The sequence below is a fragment of the Phaeoacremonium minimum genome (genome assembly GCF_000392275.1).
Source record: "Phaeoacremonium minimum UCRPA7 unplaced genomic scaffold PA7_03_scaffold_33, whole genome shotgun sequence".
Lineage (NCBI taxonomy): Eukaryota > Fungi > Ascomycota > Sordariomycetes > Togniniales > Togniniaceae > Phaeoacremonium > Phaeoacremonium minimum.
Window position 1 is genome coordinate 156640 of NW_006920940.1, and position 20809 is coordinate 177448.

Here is a 20809-nt window from a genome sequence, read left to right on the forward strand (position 1 = left end):
TTCTAGGTTCCTGCGGCGAAGTTTGCTTGACACATTCCGAGTGCTCCGCATTGCCCGTGCCTAGAACCGAGGGCGACACCAGGAGAGACTCATTTGCGTTGCGTTGGGACGACGAGATACAGATACGACCTTGCGCTAAGTTGCAATTGGACGACGTTAAGTGGTGATCGCAATCAATGCCCAAACTGGAATTACGACTGGAGAGATTATAACTTGCTCCTAGTGATTGCCAATCGGGGCCTGCAGTGTCGTTCGTCACCCAGTTAAGATGCCTGCACAAAAGCCGATGATTCTCTTCTTTAATCCCGTTCGCCACGCACTGGCAGCCTTTGGTGCCTTGAATAAAGTAGCCCGGACAGAATTGCTTACTAGCACATCAAGAGAGGGCTTCTTCAAAGATTTGGTCGGAAAGTATCAAGATGTCAACGCCATCTATCGTACATCTGCAAGCGGAGCAGTAAGCGTCACAATACCCAAAGTCTTTAGAATGAGAATTGATGATGTAGGTGGTCGGTAATTTTGACGAAGAACTCATTGATCGTCTCCCTTCAACTCTGAAGTATATCTGTCACACAGGTGCTGGATACGATCAGATCGACGTAGCGGCATGTAAAGCTCGAAACATCACTGTGACATTTGCACCGGACCCGGTGACCAGAGCGACGGCTGATCTTACTCTTTTCCTTCTGCTTGGAGCCTTGAGACAAGCAAATGCGGCACTGAGAAACATCCGTACCGGAAAGTTCAAAGAGAATTTGAGCTTTGGGAATGATCCGCAGGGCAAGACACTGGGGATCCTCGGCATGGGCCGGATTGGGAAAGAAGTCAAACAACGCGCTTTACCATTTGGCCTACGGATAATATATCATAGCCGAAAGCAATTGCCTGCGAGTGAAGTCGATGGAGCTACATATGTCTCCTTTGAGCAGCTTCTATCCGAGAGTGATATCATATCTATCCATGTTCCATTATCGAAATCAACCCAACACCTTATAGGCAAAGAAGATATCTCAAAGATGAAAACTGGTGTCGTGATTATCAACACCGCCCGGGGCGCCATCATCGACGAAGCAGCGATGACCGAGGCACTAGATAAAGGCCGCATCGCTGCTGTCGGACTGGACGTCTATGAGAAAGAACCTCACATTAACAAACGACTTCTCGACAACGAGCGTGCATTTCTTACCCCACATATTGGAACGCACACTGTAGAGACATTGGCTCAGATGGAGGAACTTGCAATGGAAAATGCTCGTCGTGGGGTGTTGGGGGAGGAGTTACTAACTCCTGTTCCGGAGATGCTGTAGACTAGAATTGATTAGACGGTAGACGCTTATCTAGACCATCAGAGACAAGAAGAATATGAATTCGACTCAGATTTGCAACATTCATTGGTGGCTGTATAGTGAAGACAAACAGTACAATTGCAGTACAGAAATACCAAGCATCAGCTCTGTCAGTTCCAACTTTTTGTGATTAATTCACGTTCGATGGTCAGAATTCATCACACATTCCATTCTGCAACGGCGAATTCCGTACTTCTGTGATCTAGGCAGCACGACTAACACTGACCTGCGAACCGCGTAGCGCTGTCACCTAGTTAACACTTAGCCCCGAGAGTGCCGGGACACCGTCTTAGTCAGCCCACAATGTGGTCGATCAGCCAATCAGCCCCCGGGTATGGAGCGAATTTTAAGCTACAGGATTGCCAAGCATTCGAGTGCCATTGAAATTCCAAATATCTGGGGCGGAGCCGAAGGATTCAAGGAACTATATCGTCGACAGTCCGTGTAACCACAAGGAGCTAGTTGATAAGAACGCGCTCATCTCGTTTGTCTGCGACGAGGAAAATTGACTTTGGCAGCTTTTTGATGTCACCAGCGAGACATTTGTCCCTTAATCGTAGCATTCCATTGGCGATCGGCGCTCAAATTAAGCTTGATGGGGATCCTCGACCACAAGTCACAGCCATCTGGTGAGATGACATACAAACCACGCAGAACACACAAGAAGTCAAGAAATGGCTGTGTGAGATGTAAACAGGGGAGAAGAAAGGTATGCATACGCCCAGCGGATCTCATGCGATGAAAGCTGCCTCCTAATAACCGCAACTAGTGTGACGAACTCAAGCCGGACTGTTCAAGATGCAGAGATCGCATGCTATGCTGTCAATATCCCGAAAAGACGTTCAAAGACATTCAACCGTCGAGACGAACCCATGAGCAGCCGTCGCCGCAAGCTCGCAGATTGGCTAGATGGAACCAAGAACCGCAGACTGCTTGCCCGAGATGGCCGCCACCACAACTTCTAATTACGTCATCACCAACAAGCGATTCCACGACGGAAGAGTTTATTTGCTCCGCGACGGAGTCGATATTTGAGAAGCCATGGGGGTTGACAACGGGCATGGCTTCTTCTCTGAGCTCGTTGGAACGAGACTTGCTCGATCACTATTTCTCACATACTGCCCACGCTGTGGCTTTTGATATGGACGACTTGTATGCTTTGCAGGTTGGAATTCCTAGCCTAGCAAAGAAAAGCAAGCCACTTGTGAGCTCAATCATAGCTCTGGCGGCAGTGTGCAAATGCAATGACATTGTGAGGGGATCTGGAATAGAGCGGCGCGATAACAACTTGCTCTATGAGCTTTTAGCTCTTGCTGATTGGCATCACAAGGCCTCGCTTCGACAGACGCAAGATGAAATCGCGTGTGCCGACCACTACGATTCGGTGTTGGCAAATGCGCCATTGATGGTTCTATATGCTTCTGCTAATCACAGTGTCCGCATACAACTCGGCAAGGAGGCGCTGAAAGCAGACAGTCTGCACGTCGACTTTGCCCCTGCACAATCGCAATGGATTCCCTTGATACGTGCAGCGCATTTGGCTTATACGGGGTTGCTCAGTGCTCCAAGGCCACGAATCGATAGATTGTCTAGGTCCATCGATACTTCGCTGGCAGTCTATCCGCCGATATCTTCATGGCGGCACTATTTAAGAGGAAATACGATAATTTCAGCAGAAGATGGCCCAACAAGACAAGCGAGAGATTTTCTACTTCCAATGATAGCATCTACCTCAAGCCTAGCACTCAAAAAGCTACGGGAGTTGCTTTTGACAATACGGTCGCCCAATTTGCCCGAAGAATTAGCAATGGGGAATTCGGGCAACATGGACAAGCGGGGCGCCAACAGCAGCTCTCCTGACTTCCAAGCCTGTTCAGACGCGTTAGATACGCTTGACCGAGTTATGGATGACGTCTTCAATGAGAACGCGTCATCTATCCCACCGCCAGGTCGACAGACGGAATCCGATTTCGAAGTGTGCCCTCAGAGCTTGCTATCTGAAGTGTCGCCGTGGCTATGTACATATCTCGCATCAGTGACTTCTCACAAGCAGCTGAATAAGCCGCTGAGACGAACCATCATGTTTTTTTTGAATCGTGTTCCTACTAAGTATTTGGACCTCGTTCAGACGACTCTTGGTGAAATATCCGAGCAGGACACTGGCGGACTCGAAATAAATCTTGGCTTCAACTCACCTTCGCATAGCATTGCACATCGTCTTGCCATGGCAATATTTGCTCATTGGCTTGTCTTGGTGATGCTTCTGGATGGAGTCTGGTGGATTGGTGATATTGGAGCCTGGGAGTTGGAACGAATCGTGTTGTTTATGCATCGTCTGCCTCGTTCTTGTTCTGTGTTCACGGACGAGAACTGGTGGCCGGAGCTCATGCTTAACTTTGTCAGGGAGATAAAAACTCAAGTTAGATAAAACGATGAACGAATCAGTTTCAGATGCAAATGGACTCACTGATATTGTGTCTGAGAGAACGAGAATACCAGAGTTGAGTCTAGCCATGAAATCACCTTATTGTAGTCTGAGCGATAATCATGAATATCGACTGCTCTACTAGCGTCAAGGCGCTACCAATTTATATAGATAATTTATAGTCTACGGCCTTTGAGGCATCACCATTCCATACATATGAGTATATATGAAATGGTGAGCTAGTCATATGCTTAGCAAGAAGTATCAAGGGAAACGTATTCAGCACTAAGCTGCACCTAAGCAGTCTAGTGTAGGTGGGCTAGCTCAACGCCCGGATGAAGCCAAGTCCTCCGTGAGGGGCTTCTGGCCATCTCCAGTGTGTCTCCACTTCCTGTTTCCCCAGCTCCCCGGCACCATTGTCGCCTTGTCTCATCTCAGATGACCACATGCCCTTTTTCTGAACTTGTTTCTGTGATGCGCTCAACCTCAACACTGAGCGTACTAACGTCAGTATTTGTGGGCATTGTCTTAGTTGTCTGCGAATCGATGTTGGTCAATTGACTCGGAAGGATTTCCTTGCTCATCCTTAGTTTGCTCGGCCAGCCACACAAGATTCTCTCATAACATTCGCTTACTTTTATCGGGAGCCCGTTTCCAATCCCGGCCCCGCAACAGCAATTCCCGTTCATTTGTCTACCGATGATGCCGCAATGCCGCAGAGGACTTCCTCGCTGTTTGGAGATTCTGGTCCCCCGGGTACACGGCGCCGCGGGCTGCGTCTCTCGCGTGTGCGAGCATGTATGTCACCATGAAAATCACGAGTTCCCATCGTGGCACTCGTACCACCTTGATACGTCAAACTCAGCTAATGCGATACTCGATATTCCAGGCGTTGAGTGCAAGAAACAGAAGATCAAATGCGAGATCAGACACGGTGAATCGGCTTGCGCAAGATGTCTCCGGACCGGCACCGAATGTGTGCCTTATGATCCGACTCAGAAGATCTTGGACGAGCATGCAGCGTGAGTTCCCAAGACCTATCATCCATTGCAATGTAACTGTATTGAGATCCTCGTTCATAGCTGGAGAGCCGAAGCTACCGCTCATATCGGCCAGCTTCAAAATGCTGTCAGAAGCCTTCTACAGCGGGACCATCTTCCCGATCTCCCCAGCTTCACCTCCCCAGCAGTCACTACGAGCCCAGCAAATTCGGCGCTAGGGCCTGTGTCTGCCGCAAATGCTGCTATCGAACCGGTCGACATGCGCAGAGAAGCTTCACCAGAGCAGCAGCATGATGAATCTGGCCTTGTTCCGGCGCCCATGGGCAGCCTATATGAACTGACCAAAGTTGCAAATCTACGAGATACCACCATGACATCACTACAGATAACATCCGTAGAAGAGGATCTCGTCTCTCGAGGTGTTATGTCTGTTGCCGAAGCTGAGCACTTGTTTTCACTCTATCTTAAGAACCACCACCCGCTTCTCTGGGGAGGCGTTCTCTTTCCTTACCAGTCGCTTGATGCCGTTCGCCGTGCTTCCGCTCTGCTGTTCACAGCGATTATGACAGTGGCTGCTCTACATACACCGGGTCGAGGAGAGATCCTTCAAACATGCTACGATGCGTTTGTAGCTCTTGTCAGCAGCTCATGCCTTTCGAGGCGTTATAGCATCGACGATGTCCGCGCCTTGTGTGTTGCGGCATTCTATCTGCCTAATCTCAGCTGGAGGCTTTCGGGGCAAGCTGTTAGGATGGCCGCCGAGATAAACATGCATCAGTCGTTTCAAAAGCTCATGAACGGGGATGTGAGCCACCACGAGCGAGTCAGACTATGGTATGCCCTCTACGTGTGTGATCGCCACTTCAGCATTGCATACGGCAGACCATCGGCCATGTATGGTGATGCAGCAGTGGATGGAGTGGAAAGGTTCCTACAGAGCCCCTCTGCCGAGGCAGGTGACATTAGACTCTCAGCTCAGGTTGCCCTTTTCAAAATCCTCACCGAAGCCTACCTAGCATATGCAAGCGATCAGCACCAGGCCCTCAGCGAGGACGACCTTGATAGACTACGTGCATTTAACGTCTCAATCGAGCAGTGGCGACTCCTTTGGCAGCCGCGCTCACTGGACAGTGCTGCCATAGGGTCTTATCCTTCCAAGGGCGTAATAATGTATTATCATTTCGCGCGTTTCCAGCTGAACTCACTAGCCTTACGCGGAATACGCTGGCCGAGTGCCCAACCGCTCTCGTCAAATCGTCGGGAGGCAGCGATGGCTGCTATATCCGCAGCCATAAACACACTCATGTATATTCTTGATGAAAGAGACTTGCGTCGGGCACTGAACGGTGTCCCGTTGTTCACGCACGCGATGGTGGCCTTTTGTGCTACTTTCCTCCTGAAGATGGCCGCTATTAGATCGTTTGGCAATGATGACCCGTTGCAAGGATTAGGCCTGGGCTTCAACATAGATGGGGTGTTGCGGCTCACCCACCGGTCGGCAGATCTGCTGTCTGAGGTTGCGGAGAAAGTCAGCGAGAAACACTCAACGCGATTGATTGTCGCAGGCATACATGAGATGATTCGGAGAGTCACCGCATCAAACAGAGTCGACACGAATGGTGGGGGTGCCGGTGACCAACCCGAGATGCATTCGGGAATACATGTCGGTGTGGATGCGACGATGGATCCAACAGCCGCTAGTCACATGGACAATAGCGTCCATGAGACGATATACAATATGGACCTGGATAGCCTGGTTAGCTTGCTGGAGTATGGTTCTGGGGAAACCTTTTTGAGTCAATTTCCAGAAGTCGGCTTTAACTCTTGGACTGGATAGTGTTGATTACCGTTGTGTTGGCCTACGCGACCGTATATCCGACCGTGACGAGATCAAATCTCTTTGGGACAGGTTCTGGTCAAATTTACCTGGAGATGTGCATCGCGGAACACGCTACGTTGCTGTAGTCGATGACAGAGATGAAATTGACAGTAAAAACATGACCCGGGAATATGGCAAGAGCCAATTCGGGTGAGCAAGGATTGAAGGGTGCCACTTCAGAACGCTTCGGTTGTTCGCTAATACCAGACCGTCGGGAGTTTCCCTCAGCTGACACTTGCCAAATTTGCGATGCCACGCGAGGAATGGAAAAGGAGACATTTCGAGACCTTCATGGCCCCGAGAATTGCGTGGTTCGAAAATCGCGAACGTCCATGGGACCCCCACATGGCGCGCGATTCAGGGGATACTCCGAGGATTCTCCCTTAGTGTGCAGATGGGGCCATGGGGAAGACCCTTCCCCCGTGGTTTCTCTGCACCCCACATACGATCAGGAGAATGATACCCTGCGAGTCTAGAATTGATCGTCGTAGATATATAAAGGGCCTGGGCATCCCATGTTGATGCTGCGTCGTGTCTTGGTCAAGCAATACGGTATTGTCTGGCTCTTTGCCTCGGATTCATCATATCATACGCAACTCTTCTCGTCTTAATCCATCCCATCATCATCTTGTATCACACATTATGGTGGACCACAAGGAGGAGACCGTGGCCCATCTCGACGGCGCCGAGCTTTCGGACCTCAAAGCTGATCCGCAGAATGCTGTGGTTGATGCTTCCGAGGCTGCGGCCTCATTTGAGGCTTACCAGCACTCATTGACCATCTCCCAGGCCATCAGGGAACATATCAAGCCCCTGGCGTGGTGCATGTATATGTTTTTCATCTGTATTACCTTTGGCTACGACGGTATGGCTAGTAGCGTCGTAGTCTCGATCCCCTGGTTTAGAAAAGACTTTGGCACCCCTTACGGTGGGGACTATGTTGTCAATGCTGCCTGGCAGCTCGCTTGGCAGGGTGCTACTCTCGCCGGTATGCTATATGATCTACCTCTACTTTCTCTACTTTCGTCCAAGATCTAATCAACGACATGTAGGTATTGTCATTGGTGGATTCCTGTCTGGCCTGGCCGTCAATCTCTGGGGCCGACAACTCTGCATCCTCGGTGGCCAACTGCTATCTGTCGCCGGTATCTTCTTGCAATACTTTGCTTCGACGAACGCCATGTTCTTCGGCGGTAAGCTTCTTACCGGTATTCCACTTGGAGTTTTCACAACCATTGCGCCGACCTACGCCTCTGAAATGGCCCCATTGAAGATTCGGGGTGCCATCACTGCTGGCATGAACTTCGCCATTGTCCTGGGTCAGCTTATTGGCTATGGAGTCATGCGTCAAGCCGGGTTCTACAACGATGCAAGACAATACAAGGTCATGTTTGCAACGGAGTGGGGCTTCGCCGCTGTCGGCATCATTGTCCTTCCTTTCTTCGTCGAGTAAGTTACGGCATCATTTCATGACTTGATAGCTTCTGACTACCCTATCTTAGATCACCCTATTGGCTCGTCTCACACGGCAAACCCGAAAAGGCCAGGGCTAACCTAGCTAAACTTCACCGTCCTGACTACGACATCGATGGTCACATGGCAGAGATTCGTGCAGCCCTTGCTCGCTTGGCTCAGGACAACGCGCAGCAAGGCTCGCTTCGTGAATGCTTCTCGCAGAAGCAATGGAGACGTACACTGGTTGGCACAAGCATGTACTTTATCCAGAACTGCTGCGGTAGCGTTTGGGTCATCGGTTATATGAGTTGTAAGTAGAAACCACTACTCACTCGCAGGCCTTGGTGGCTAACGTGATTTGAAGATTTCATGGAGCTTGGTGGTCTTAGCTCAAACGACGCATTCAGTGCTAGTGTTGGAGTCAGCGGTCTCATGGTCATTGGTAACATGTTCGGATGGCTCTGGGTTGAGAAATTCGGGCGTAGAGCCGCTGCCCTGTGGGGAACCAGTATCCTATGTGTCACTCTCTTCCTGATCGGTATTCTGGCGTGTATTAAGACCCACGGTGCCATCTGGGGCCAAGTCGCCTTCATGGCAGTTTGGGGATTTGGTAAGTCATGACGTCCCGATCAATAAGCCTCAGTATCGAATCTAACGATGATGTGATTTCAGTCTACCAAGGTACCATTGGTTCTGCAGCATGGCCCATTGCTGCCGAGAACGCCACATCAAGACTCCGTTCACCGACGATGGCCCTCTGCACAATGATGAATGGTCTCTCATCCTGCATCTGGAGTTTCTCTTTGCCATATGCCATCAATGCGGACGAAGGTAATATGGGCGGCAAGATTGCTTTTGTCTTCGCTGGTACTCTTGTTGTCGCGACCATCTTCATTTTCTTCATGGTTCCCGAGACCAAGGGTAGGACCTATATTGAGATCGATGAGTTGTGGGAGCGTCGCACCGCTCCTAGAAAGTTCGCCATGACTCAAATCTTGACGGTTGTGAATACGAAGAAGAATGCGCAGTAGGACGCACAAAACTGCCTCATCATCACGAAGAACGGGGGAGGTAAATTAATGAGAAATGTATCCATGTAGCCGCATGCCAACAATACTGTACATAATCATTTGACATTTATATTTCACAAGTGTCGTTAACTATATGACAAGTGTAGGATTTTTCATTCACAATGATATGAAATTGCTCAAGTGTGAGAATTCTTCAACTTTACCCCTCATTGGCCGACGACAGTCATGCCCATTTCTCAATGTTCCTCTAGCTGAAAGATCGAGAAGATAACCAACGAGCATTATCAAACCTTCAAAGCTTCGGTCGTGCTACAAGATGTACTGGCGGGTCTAGTCTCGGAACGATAGGATTAAGCTGCAACGTATTGAGTAACGCCGGGTGCAATTGGGAGATCTCAGTACAGCCCATCATTCGCATGGTTGTTTCAAACTCGTCTTTCATAACTGTTTGGCATGTTGGTCAGCACATTTTCCTTCAAAACGGTAGCCATATCACTCACTTTCAATCAAATGTTCAACACCTTCGGACCCATAATTTGCCGCGTAGAGAAAAGGCCTACCCATCCCCACAGCTTTAGCTCCTAGACATAATGCCTTAAATATGTCCGTACCACGTCGAATTCCACCATCAAGGTAAACCTCTATCTGGTTAAATATCTCAGGGCAGTTGAGCTGCAGCTCAAGTAAAATCATGATGGCTGGTGTTGACGTGTCTAGGCTTCTCCCCCCATGGTTACCAATCAATATCCCGTCAAGTCCATGATTGACAGCCCTAATCGCATCTTCTACAGTCTGCACCCCTTTGAGAACAATCGGCAATCTAGTCGCACGACGGAGCCATTTAATGTCATCCCAGTTGGTGGTTGAGTCGATGAATCCTCCCATTGTACGTCCCAAACCGCCTCCCTTCGCGTCATTGGTCGCTACAGCGCCATTTGGTGTCGGTGTCAATGCTGTGGCATCCGCCTTAGCCCGTTCATCAGCCTCCCGCTTCCCGGGAGTGGGTTGATCGACGGTCACAAAGACAGCCTTCATACCACATCTCTCGGCTTGCTTGAGGAGCTTCTCGGAGGCAGCACGATCTTTGTTGACATAGAGTTGAAAGAAGAAGGTTGTGTCGGCACACGTTGTTATGTCTGCCATTGGATACGAAGCGTTTGTCGAAATCTATTTTCTGGAGTGTAAGCCGCACAACATCACTCTTAGTTTGTCATGAAAAAGCGAACTACCTACCGTGTGTGCGATGCCAAATTTTGAACACCCCTTCGCTATTGTCATCTCTCCGTCTGCATGGGCCAGCCTGACCATGGCGGTTGGACTAACAAACAAAGGGAGATTTGTATCGTTGCCGAGTATTTTTGTTTTTGTGCTAATTTCTTTGACGTTCTTCAGAATGTGCGGTCGCAACCAGATGCGTCCGAAAAGTGCAGTATTTAAATTGCTGGTTCTGCAGTCGGTTGCAGCAGAAGAGAAAAACGCCCATCCCTTTTCCGAGAGATTCTCCGACGCAGCCGTTTCAAAATCATGACTGCTGAGGAGTGTGTGCAAAGGTCTCTTTTCTCCACGACTCTTGGTCGTCTGAGACGTGGTAGGGGCCTGGGTCCGCAAAGCATTTGAACTTCTGCTGATGTCATGCTGGTCAATATCTCCTATCCTTTTAGATGCATCTAACTCATTCTGAATGAGAGAAGGTGCGTGAATGCTGTTATATATGGCTGAAGCGTCTTGGCCCGCGTATTTATGGATGACTGTAGCATTGTCAAAATTACGCCCATAAAACAAGAACCGTGTTCTTACTAGCAGCACCACCGGGATGATCAGAAGCAAAATCGGCGAAATCCCATACGACACCATTAACGGCAAGCCAGCAATTATCTGGCGAAGAGTGTTTCCGCAACTGATCAGCCGTGATATTCGTTTTAAGCGTCATCGTCAAGTAGACAATCAAAACCTCACCACAAAACCGATATCTGGGACCTCATGCACAAATAGGTCAGTCATTCAGCTTCTAACCACTACGTACCTATGAATTAAAAGCTCTGTCATTGGTGCTTGCATTGGAGGAGCCGAGCAAGTCTGACCAACCCAAGTTAATCATCTCGGCAATGCTCATCGGCGCAGTCGCCGGACCCACCTCGGAGAAAGCAGCGAGCTCCCGCATAGCTGAACCAAGGTGTCCCGATACCGAAGGGATCGACGCAATGCAGGATGAAATGACCATCGCAGTCTTCAATAAGAAATAGGTTATTATCGAGCATCAATTGTCCACCTAGTTCAATCAGAACACTCGGCACATTCATCCGACAAGACAGCCACACCTTAGCTTGCACTAATCTTGTACAATCGTGCCATACCCCAAAAAGTTCAATCACGCCTACAATTTTGAAGCAACTCGAGATGCGTGTATTAATCACTGGGGCTGCTGGGTTTGTTGGACAACAGCTGGCTAGAGCTCTCCTCAATGACGAGGATGGGCGATATACAACCATCTTAACCGACGTTATTGAGGCATCCATTCCGCAAGGAACAAAATGGCCGGGGAACGCTAAATCAGTTCAAGCAGACCTCCTCGTCGACTCATCTTCCGTGGTCGACAAGGGATTAGATGCTGTGTTTATTTTTCACGGGATCATGTCGTCTGGTTCGGAAAGTGACTTTGATTTGGGTGAGTGAGCGTGGGAAATCAAGATCCGCGACCCCTGCTGATAATCGTTTTAATCTTAGGGATGAAAGTGAACTTTGATGCCACCAGAGCACTCCTTGAATCCCTGCGCAAAAATTGCCCCGGAGTAAGGGTTATTTATACGTCGAGTCAAGCAGTATATGGCGGTGTTATTGAAGAACCCGTGACAGAGGCGACCCGCCCTACTCCCGAATCAGCGTATGGATGCGAAAAGATGATGTGCGAGTACCTCATCACCGAGTTTACACGTCGCGACTTCATTAACGGCATTGTACTCCGCCTTCCTACTGTCTCGGTGCGACCAGGCAAGCCCACTGCAGCAGCATCCTCATTCCTTTCAGGGATGATTAGGGAACCGATGCAAGGGCTCTCGTGCGTCATTCCAATCAAAGACCGGGCTTTCCGCCACTGGCTATGTTCTCCACGCATTCTCGTAGCCAATCTCATTCACTCGCTCAGTATTGCCCAAGATTCACTACACCCGTACGATCGCGTGGTCAATTTGCCGGGAATTGGTGTTTCCGTCCAGGATATGATGGACTCGCTTGCCAGGGTAGGGGGCCACGACAAACTCCAGTATCTGTCAGAAGAAGAAGACCCCAAATTGAAGCCTGTCTTATATTCGTGGCCTACACTTTTCGACAACACGAAGGCTCTGAACTTGGGTTACTCAAGAGATACATCGTTCGATGCTATCGTCAGCGACTTTAAGGACAGTCTGAGCAATGTTTAGGGGTTGGGATCCCGCTTTCCATATTGAAGAACTGTTGGAAGAATAATAAAAGAGCGGCCATATCAAGATAAGTGAAAAGTGTAACTACAGAATACTGGCATGTGCGTCAATACACTTGTATAAGAATATGGGAATGCACGATACAAGTTGGAGATATCAGCAACAATACCTTTCTATATATGCTACCTTTCTTCTACACAAGACGACTTCAAGTTGTCTTGCTTTTTGCAGTATCAAGTATCCAAAGCCCGTTACGCCTTGCCTGTAGATCCCATCCAGTCCATGTGCATCTCTACAGCTCTCTGCATAGCCAGAGTACCCTCCTCGATTACCACAGTAAGGGGTACGCGGCCTGCCTTTTCTTTTTGGACTTCGGGGAACCTCGCATTGACCGCATCGTTCACATTACATTTTGCCAGACCGCGCTTGATACACTCTTTGAAGAGGGCCTCCTCAAAACCGTTTGCCCCATGGAGAACCAGATGGACTCTACCACGAGTTGTCTTGTGAATCTGATCAAGGCGCTCATAATCCAGGCTGGGACCCCTGGGGCCATATTTACCATGCACATTACCAAATGCAGGCGCCAACCAGTCGATTCCCAATGCGAGAAACTCTTCTGCCTGTTCAGGTATAGTGAGAACCCCCTCAAGATCACCGGTATCTTCGAGACCATCCTCCCCACCATTTATCCTGCCAGGCTCCGCTTCGGCAATGATGCCCCTCGCGTGTAAGTAGTCAACGAGCTCTCTCGTCTTAGCCATATTCTCTTCTTTCTCGTAATGGCTCATGTCGACCATGATCCCATCAAAACGTCCAAGCTCGGCCGCTTCTCTTATAATATCTGGAGACTGTGCGTGATCCATGTGTACTGCTACAGGCACAGTTGCCTTATCTGCGGCCTCTTTGGCTGCATGGATGAGAAGTCCGTCGGCAAACTCCACAGCCCAAGGGAAAAGCTGAACAATGACAGGTGACCTTTTCGCCTCGGCAGCCTTGACAGATGCATGATTCTCTCGAGGTTGTAGCATCATATTGCCGGAACAGCGTAGCCACCTACGGCCGCATTTTCAACAATTGCTAAAGCCCGGTTTCCCTTGTGTTTGACGGCTGGTGACATTTTGATGATTGTCAGCACCTACCGGTTTCATGGCAAATAATATGATTGATAAAAAAGTGTTCTATGCTACTCATCCTCTTTAACTTCTTTCTCATTCGTCACGAGACTTTCTAACAACGTTTCGCTGCCGAGACTGGCTTCGGCGGAAAGTGCGAATCTAATAGCCGGCAAAGCTCATGGTAGACGATCCCTCCCGGCGTTTGGCCGAGTCACCGTCAAGTCACCTACGGGAAGGGCCTTATTCCACAACTAGTGGAATATGGGGATGGGGCATTGCGGGGAACTTGGGGGTGCCACAGTCTTGTCAAGGTCGCCCGGATACCTACATAAAACGGCAGATCCGTGAATCTGCTTTGCAGACCACTCCTACTACTTCTGTTCCTAGCAGCTGTTTTATTGGACCAGAAATAAAGAAAGTTGCGATATTGAATACAGCCCATCATGTCGGCCGCCGACCAGAGCAATAACATTGAGGCCAAAGCCCATGCAGCGGGTATCGAAGAGGCGAAAGACCACGCACCCATTGGGATGCCTGAGATTCTTCGTCCCTATACCTCCGATGAGTTGCAGGTGATGGAGAAATCATTAGTTCGCAAGATCGATCTACGAAGCCTACCGATTCTTATTGTACTATTTCTACTGAACATCCTTGACCGAAACGCCATTGCCAATGCACGGCTCGGTGGTCTGGAAAGGACATTGAGAATAGACGACGTCCAATACCAGACCGCAGTTATGGTGCTGTGGGGTGAGTTGCCCGCAACTTGACTCTTGCTGCGAGGCATTCAATTACTGATTCATGACTAGCTGGTTATATCTCCATGATGATTCCATCGAACATGTTGCTTTCGATCTTCAAACCAAGAATCTATCTTCCCACAGTTGTAATTGTTTGGGGCGTGGTATGTGCATAGAGACGGACCTTAATGGTATGAACTAATATCTTTTCTAGGTGTCTGGTGCTACAGGGTTCGTTCAGAACTTCACTGGTCTGGTTGTTCTCCGGTTCTTGGTCGGCGTTGTCGAAGCTCCTTACTTTCCCGGCTGCGTCTTCTTCCTGTCATCATGGTACACCAGAACCGAGTTACCCTCGAGGATCGCCATTTTCTACAGTGGATACACCCTCTCCTCTGCGTTTGGAGGTCTCATCGCGGCGGGAATTATCGGGAATATGGATGGAACCGGAGGTTATCCAGCATGGGTAAGTCCTACATCACCAATACCAGCAGCTTGTCTAAGATGGTCGCAGCGATGGGTTTTTATTATTGAAGGAGCTGTAACTATCGTGGCTGCATTCTTGGGTTACGCCCTTTTGCCCAACTACCCAACTAACACACCATGGCTCACGGAAGCTGAGAGTGCCTTGGCTCAATACCGTCTTTCTCGAGAGACCGACGGCGAGACCGATGAGGTGAAAGAATCTGTGTTTATCGGGCTCAAACAGTGTCTGGCTGATCCCAAGGCTTGGCTTCTGGTTCTTATTCTCACTGGCGCAGTCGTGGGCATGAGTTTTACATGTAAGTCTGACAAGCCACGTATGATCAGAGATCAATCTCGCGTGACATACTGATCATACGAAAACTGCAGACTTCTTCCCCTCCATTGTTCAGACACTTGGCTATCCTAATATCGAAACTCTCCTCCTTACCGCGCCACCGTATTTCTTCGCTTGCATATTTTCTATCACGAATTCATGGCACAGTGGCAAGACACAGGAACGTTGTTTCCATATCATCACAGGCTGTGTTATCTCTATCGTTGGACAGATCCTCTCGATGTCAACCCACAACACTGGTGCTAGATACTTTGTATGTGCTAAGAATCATCAGCTAAACTTGTAAAATTACAGCTGCTGATTTCACATTATAGGCCATGTTCCTCCAGGCAGCCGGATCATTCTCAGTCTTCCAAATCATTCTGTCATGGATATCCACCACTATCCCTCGACCAAAGGCAAAAAGAGCTGTGGCTCTTGCCTTGTGTACTGCTGTCAGCAACGCGACGAACATCAGTACTTCGTACCTCTATCCAAAGTCCGATGCCCCGTAAGTATAAATGAACATCATCTCGGAAGTCACTGGTCAATGCTGATATGTAAGTAGCTTATATCGGAAAGGTTGCATTGTTATTGCCGTCGCCTTGGTAGTTTGCTCTACTGCTTCTTTAACGCTTCGATTTTGGTTAAGGAAGGAAAATAAAAAGATCGACCGTGCCGAAGACGGCGAAGTATACACTTTTCGTTATATGTTGTAAGGCAGTGCTTACGTACTATATTTCAGCACAATGCTCTTTCCATTACTTGCATGGGGGAATGACATCGTGTCATCCCTTCAAAATGGGCGACATTGTCACACATGTACATCAGGCTCTTCTTCTTTTCGATCAGGTGCGCATGGCTTGTACTACCCCTGCCTTCAAATAGTTTGAGTCAATTCAAGTCCCCAGTACTCGATGTCGTCTGTAATTGGGGGCTTATAATGCATGTTCCCGTCTCAAACCAATGCAGGTCACTTAGCGAACCTTGTGATCTGGAAAAACGGCAAGCGCACTGTAGCGAGCCTCTCAATGCCGACTGATTTGGTGCACATCGAATTGTGCCTCGTCATCGATTAATTGGCCAAGTTATAGAAGATCTAAAAGATCTGAAGACTTGGATTACTACCGGCTGTTCCGGAAGCCCCGCTGTCAAGAGCCTTAGGGGTATCATACACGGTGTTGTAAGTACTCTTGGCCCTCTGGTATTTGTGCTGTGCCACCAAGAAGGATGCTTGGCGATAATCCTTCCTTGGTTTAGGTAACACTGACCCGCTGCCCACCCAACTAACGTTTAACGTTAAACAACGGTGGAGTTTCAGGGGCTGCCTAGCGTGGAAGCATGGCAGTGATCTCTTTACTGCGTAGTAATTATGTTTAACGAGTACCCACCACAGTCTATCAACTAACTTTTTCTGAATTTGGAGCTTGCAATTTGGCATCGTATTGAGACGACTTCCCTTCAAGTACAGCCCTTGAGTTGATGTCATGGTGTACGGCTTCTTATGGTTCGAATAGAATCCCGGTGTTGGTCAATCTAGCAGACGGATAGGCGATGTCGGTCTCTACATCCGGCTTCGCGCTGCGCGTTAATGGGTCATGCGCATCCAACCAGGAGGACTGCGGAGCGACTGTTTACCCTTACCGTGTCTGCTGCCCCGAGTCATCCTTCTGTCCTCAAAGCTACAACGTTGATGTCAGTACTTGATAGATTCACCCACTCGGCTTGAAGCATACATACTGCCACATAGAGGAGGGTGGCCTTGCATTGGCTCGCTGACCAACCGACCAAGTTCTAGTGCTGTCCAACTGCAGCGAACTGCACGACTACACTGCTACGGAATCCTCAGTGTGCGAATCAATCTTGGGATCTGTACGATAACGGAGGCTACTTCTGCTGCTTACCGGGCTACACTGGCTACGCAGCCACGAGGACGGGGAGCAATGGCTGTGCGGCACCGGGATATTCATTTCAGCCTGGAGAGGTTTTATTGGAATTGATCAGTGCTGGCCAAGGTATTTACTATGTTCACCTTCTAACTATTCCATGAGCTGGTCGATGGTCAAGCTTACCATTTCATCTGCCAGAACCAACCTCCTCCGTCAGCTCGTCATCATCTGCGATATCAACCCAAACATCGCCATCATCCTCCTCAGCTGCAAGCACTACTTCGTTGTCTGCCACAGCCAGTCCGACCTCTAATACCGAAAGCAAAGCTGGGCTGAGTGGGGGCGCCATGGCAGGTATCGTCATAGGGGTTCTTGGAGGAATCGCTGTAGTTCTCGTAGGAGCTTGGTTGTTGTGGCGTAGGAAACGTCAAGTTGCAGCTCCTGCTGAGGAGGTTAGCGAAATGCCTGTGGGCGCCAACGCCCAGCAATCTTTCTCGCCTGCCAAATCAGGAGAGTTTGGTGGGTATTATGGCAGGAGTGAGCTCGAGCCGAGCACGAGACCTGCGGAGCTAGATGAGCAACATGGCGCGGGTGAGCTTGAGCCTGCAAATATGCATGGTTACTATCACTATTCAACGCCTGCTCAAGAAATTGATGGCACGGAATTACCAAAACGAATGTAATGGACTAAGCTTGAACTTGATGAAAAACGTGGTTAGACGATGCTAACGCATGCATAATGCAGATTAGCCTGCCAGTACTAAACATTGATGCTTAACCTTGAAATTGCCTGAGAGACACGTTTGATACTATTCTTTGTTACGGCACTCTTTTGGTGATCAGCAAGAAGGTGACATCTGACACTTTTGCAGACACTATTTTGAACGACTAATATAACTAAATTCGCATTCATGTCTCTGTTTAGAAGCTTTTGTATGTCTATTCACTGAGTCATAACTCTCTTCTTGATGATTACACGAACATCATGCACTGGGCGATTCACGCCTGTACCAGGCCGCATTGCTGGCACTTTCCAGACCTTGCTTACTGGTTCGATATCCCAAAGAGCTATAACAGCTGCGGCAATACCCAGAATCTCCTTCTCTGCAAATATTCGACCTTTGCACATTCCAGGACCCGTACCCCATGGTCTAAGCTTTCCATATCGGGCTACTTTGTTTCCATTTTCCTTATCACTTTCAAGGAAACGATCAGGAATGAACTTTTCCGGCTCGGGGTATACAGATGGGTCTTTTTGTAACACAGCGTGAACGGCAGATATCCAAGTCCCGGACTTGAGATGATGCTCTTGTTGACCATCGTGAATGGTCATAGGACGGCTAAGATATCGAATCGAAGTGGGTTGATTGGCCATGCGGAACGTCTCATACATGCTGGACCTCAGCAGCGGACATTTGCTGCAAATAGATCGAAGGTCAAACACTGTGATGGTGAGAGCTGGTGTATCTGAGAGTGTGATGTATGGTGAGATCTCCTTGCGCAACTCTCCGACCAATCCTGGGGTTGAATATATGTAGAGAACCAGCCAGAACACCAGTGGATGCGTGTTGGCATTTTGAGCCCATAAATTCCCGAGATCTATCTGCCCACGATGGCGAAATGGTACATCCATCTTGTTGTACAGCTTTGTTCGTTCACGAACGACATGACTTATATCAGACATGTCTGCATTGAAGTCGACCGACTCTCCTTTCAGATACTGGTCTGCACGCTTGTACAAGGCAGCGAGTTGCTGGTGTAAGCGAGAGCGTGCTGCAAGTCCGTCCTTCATAACTTGGAAGGGCGCCCATTCAGGAACGCCGACCATTAGCATAGGAAATAAATCGTTGTCAAACTTCCATAAATCATTAAGCAAGGTAAGACTGCGGTCTAGGAAGTCCTGGCCATATAATTGAGGTATGGAAACACAAGCCCCAAGGTCGCGAATGAGATTATGTAAATCTGCTTCGGCAGCACCACCGTGGCCATTGGAATTGGGAGTGACAACTCTGACATTAGCAGACCATTCCCAACGTGCTAGATTCTGCGGATCATCAGAGAAAGTGGCGAGGGACGCAGCTTTTCCAGGGATATCGGCCCGCTCGGCTGCTGCGTTCGCGTTGACTTCATTGGTAAATAGACGCTCAGTCGCAGCATTGATCGGAATGAGGATCTCTTGGATCTTCTCACGCAGCCCTTTTGAATTCTCTCCGCCAAAGACCCGCACCAAGATGGTCCAATCTCGAGGTTCGCCATCAAGTATATGATGACCATGAGCTAGAAGACGGTCGAGGTCTGGTAGGTTATGAATGACTTGGTGAGTTGAAGTGAACCCAAAGAATGAGCCCCCAAATCTTCTCAGTGTTGAGCTAGATGATTGTGAGCGAATGCTCAATGCTTGCTACAAGCAGTCACGTACTAAATTCGAAGAGGCAATCCGCCTCTACTGAGCACATAAGATGCCCCGGCGATTTCCAGAGGAGCCCATTTTGGGAATAATCTTGACTGATCTGGTCTCGCGAAGAATGTATAGAGAAATCCGAAAACCGTAATGATGGTTAGCAGCTTGATGTTCAAACTACTATCAGAAATAGCCAGAAACAAACGCTCTACCAGTCCCGGACTTGCCGACCGTGCCATTGGTCTGGAAAGGTAGCGGTGATACAAAACTGCCGATAGTATGACTGCGAGTGACAATACTTCACTGTTTAAGGGTTCACCTTGGGCAAAGGCTTTGTTGCTGGAGTTCTAATTACTTGGCACTTAGGCGGAAATATTGCATCGTCACATTTGCAAAGGTTACCTAGCTGTAGGGCGCATCGACCTCATATCTGTTTCGCTTCTCTCTTTTCGGAATCGTACCATTCAAATCAATTTAGCGTACGGCGTAGTAAAGACAAGTCGAGCCAGGATCAATCCGTCATCAATCGACCAGTGATATGTATTGGTTTTCAAATTAATTATCGCTAGGCATGCACTAGTCTCTGACGCGTTAGAAATCGTTATACGGTGGCTTAAAACGGACTTTGTGGCGTTGCAAAACGTTCTCAAAATAGTGACAAGGACTGCCCAAGACAATTGTTAAGCAAGGGTCCCTGGCATCACGTTGACTTGTTTTTGTACTACAAATAACCAAAGCCTGTCTGATTGATGTCTTATTGCTCGATTTTCACTTGGACTGAGTAGAGACACCATTGCTTTCAGGCCGCTGTAAAATGGAATGGCTTGATGTAAATACAGCCCAAACACTCGATCATCTCTTGCAGAAACAGCGCCAATTTGCAAAGATACATAATTTCCCTACCAATTACGTACGGGGGAATTGTCTTATCTTCTATATCATGGTGTGCGGTTCTGACGATTGTATATCTTCTTTGTGTGAATTCTTCTGTCGCTCTAGTTTGACTAGCATCATTTCGGACGGACAAATGAAGTCGAGAAGTTGACCGAAATCCTTGCACTCTTTATCAGTTGATCAGTTGCTTCAATCATCAGAGTGATCTGTTGAGAAGTAGGGTGAATTGATCTCGGTGTTCATAGATACACGCTGACTCACAAACAACATAGATGAAAAGGTAGCAAAGGTAAAGAGAAAAGAGACCAGGTGATTAATGGCCAAGTAAGCAAGCAGGACCAACATGCATCTTACGTATCATATTATGATTCATGCAAAAGGCTTCTGTATCACGTTGATTGATTCCTATTCATGTCTG

General features: G+C 48.6%; 3 protein-coding genes across 3 annotated transcripts; 2 read left to right on the forward strand and 1 right to left on the reverse strand.

Annotated features, from left to right (window-relative positions):
• Nucleotides 1-7293: 7293 nt before the first annotated feature.
• Nucleotides 7294-9137, forward strand: UCRPA7_437 (putative maltose permease protein; the record flags this gene model as incomplete). Its single annotated transcript, XM_007913033.1, has 5 exons — nucleotides 7294-7639; nucleotides 7704-8100; nucleotides 8154-8416; nucleotides 8471-8716; nucleotides 8779-9137. 5 exons carry the CDS (start codon nucleotides 7294-7296, stop codon nucleotides 9135-9137), a joined length of 1611 nt encoding a protein of 536 aa, XP_007911224.1.
• A 3667-nt stretch (nucleotides 9138-12804) lies between these two features.
• UCRPA7_438 (putative fructose-bisphosphate protein) lies at nucleotides 12805-13419 on the reverse strand (the record flags this gene model as incomplete). The annotated part of the gene is made up of 1 exon (XM_007913034.1): nucleotides 12805-13419. The coding sequence occupies one exon, from the start codon at nucleotides 13417-13419 to the stop codon at nucleotides 12805-12807; it is 615 nt and encodes a 204-aa protein (XP_007911225.1).
• Nucleotides 13420-14201: 782 nt separating this feature from the next.
• On the forward strand, nucleotides 14202-15722 carry UCRPA7_439 (putative major facilitator superfamily protein; the record flags this gene model as incomplete). The annotated part of the gene is made up of 6 exons (XM_007913035.1): nucleotides 14202-14421; nucleotides 14481-14575; nucleotides 14626-14874; nucleotides 15118-15190; nucleotides 15261-15481; nucleotides 15543-15722. The coding sequence occupies 6 exons, from the start codon at nucleotides 14202-14204 to the stop codon at nucleotides 15720-15722; spliced, it is 1038 nt and encodes a 345-aa protein (XP_007911226.1).
• Nucleotides 15723-20809: the final 5087 nt, after the last annotated feature.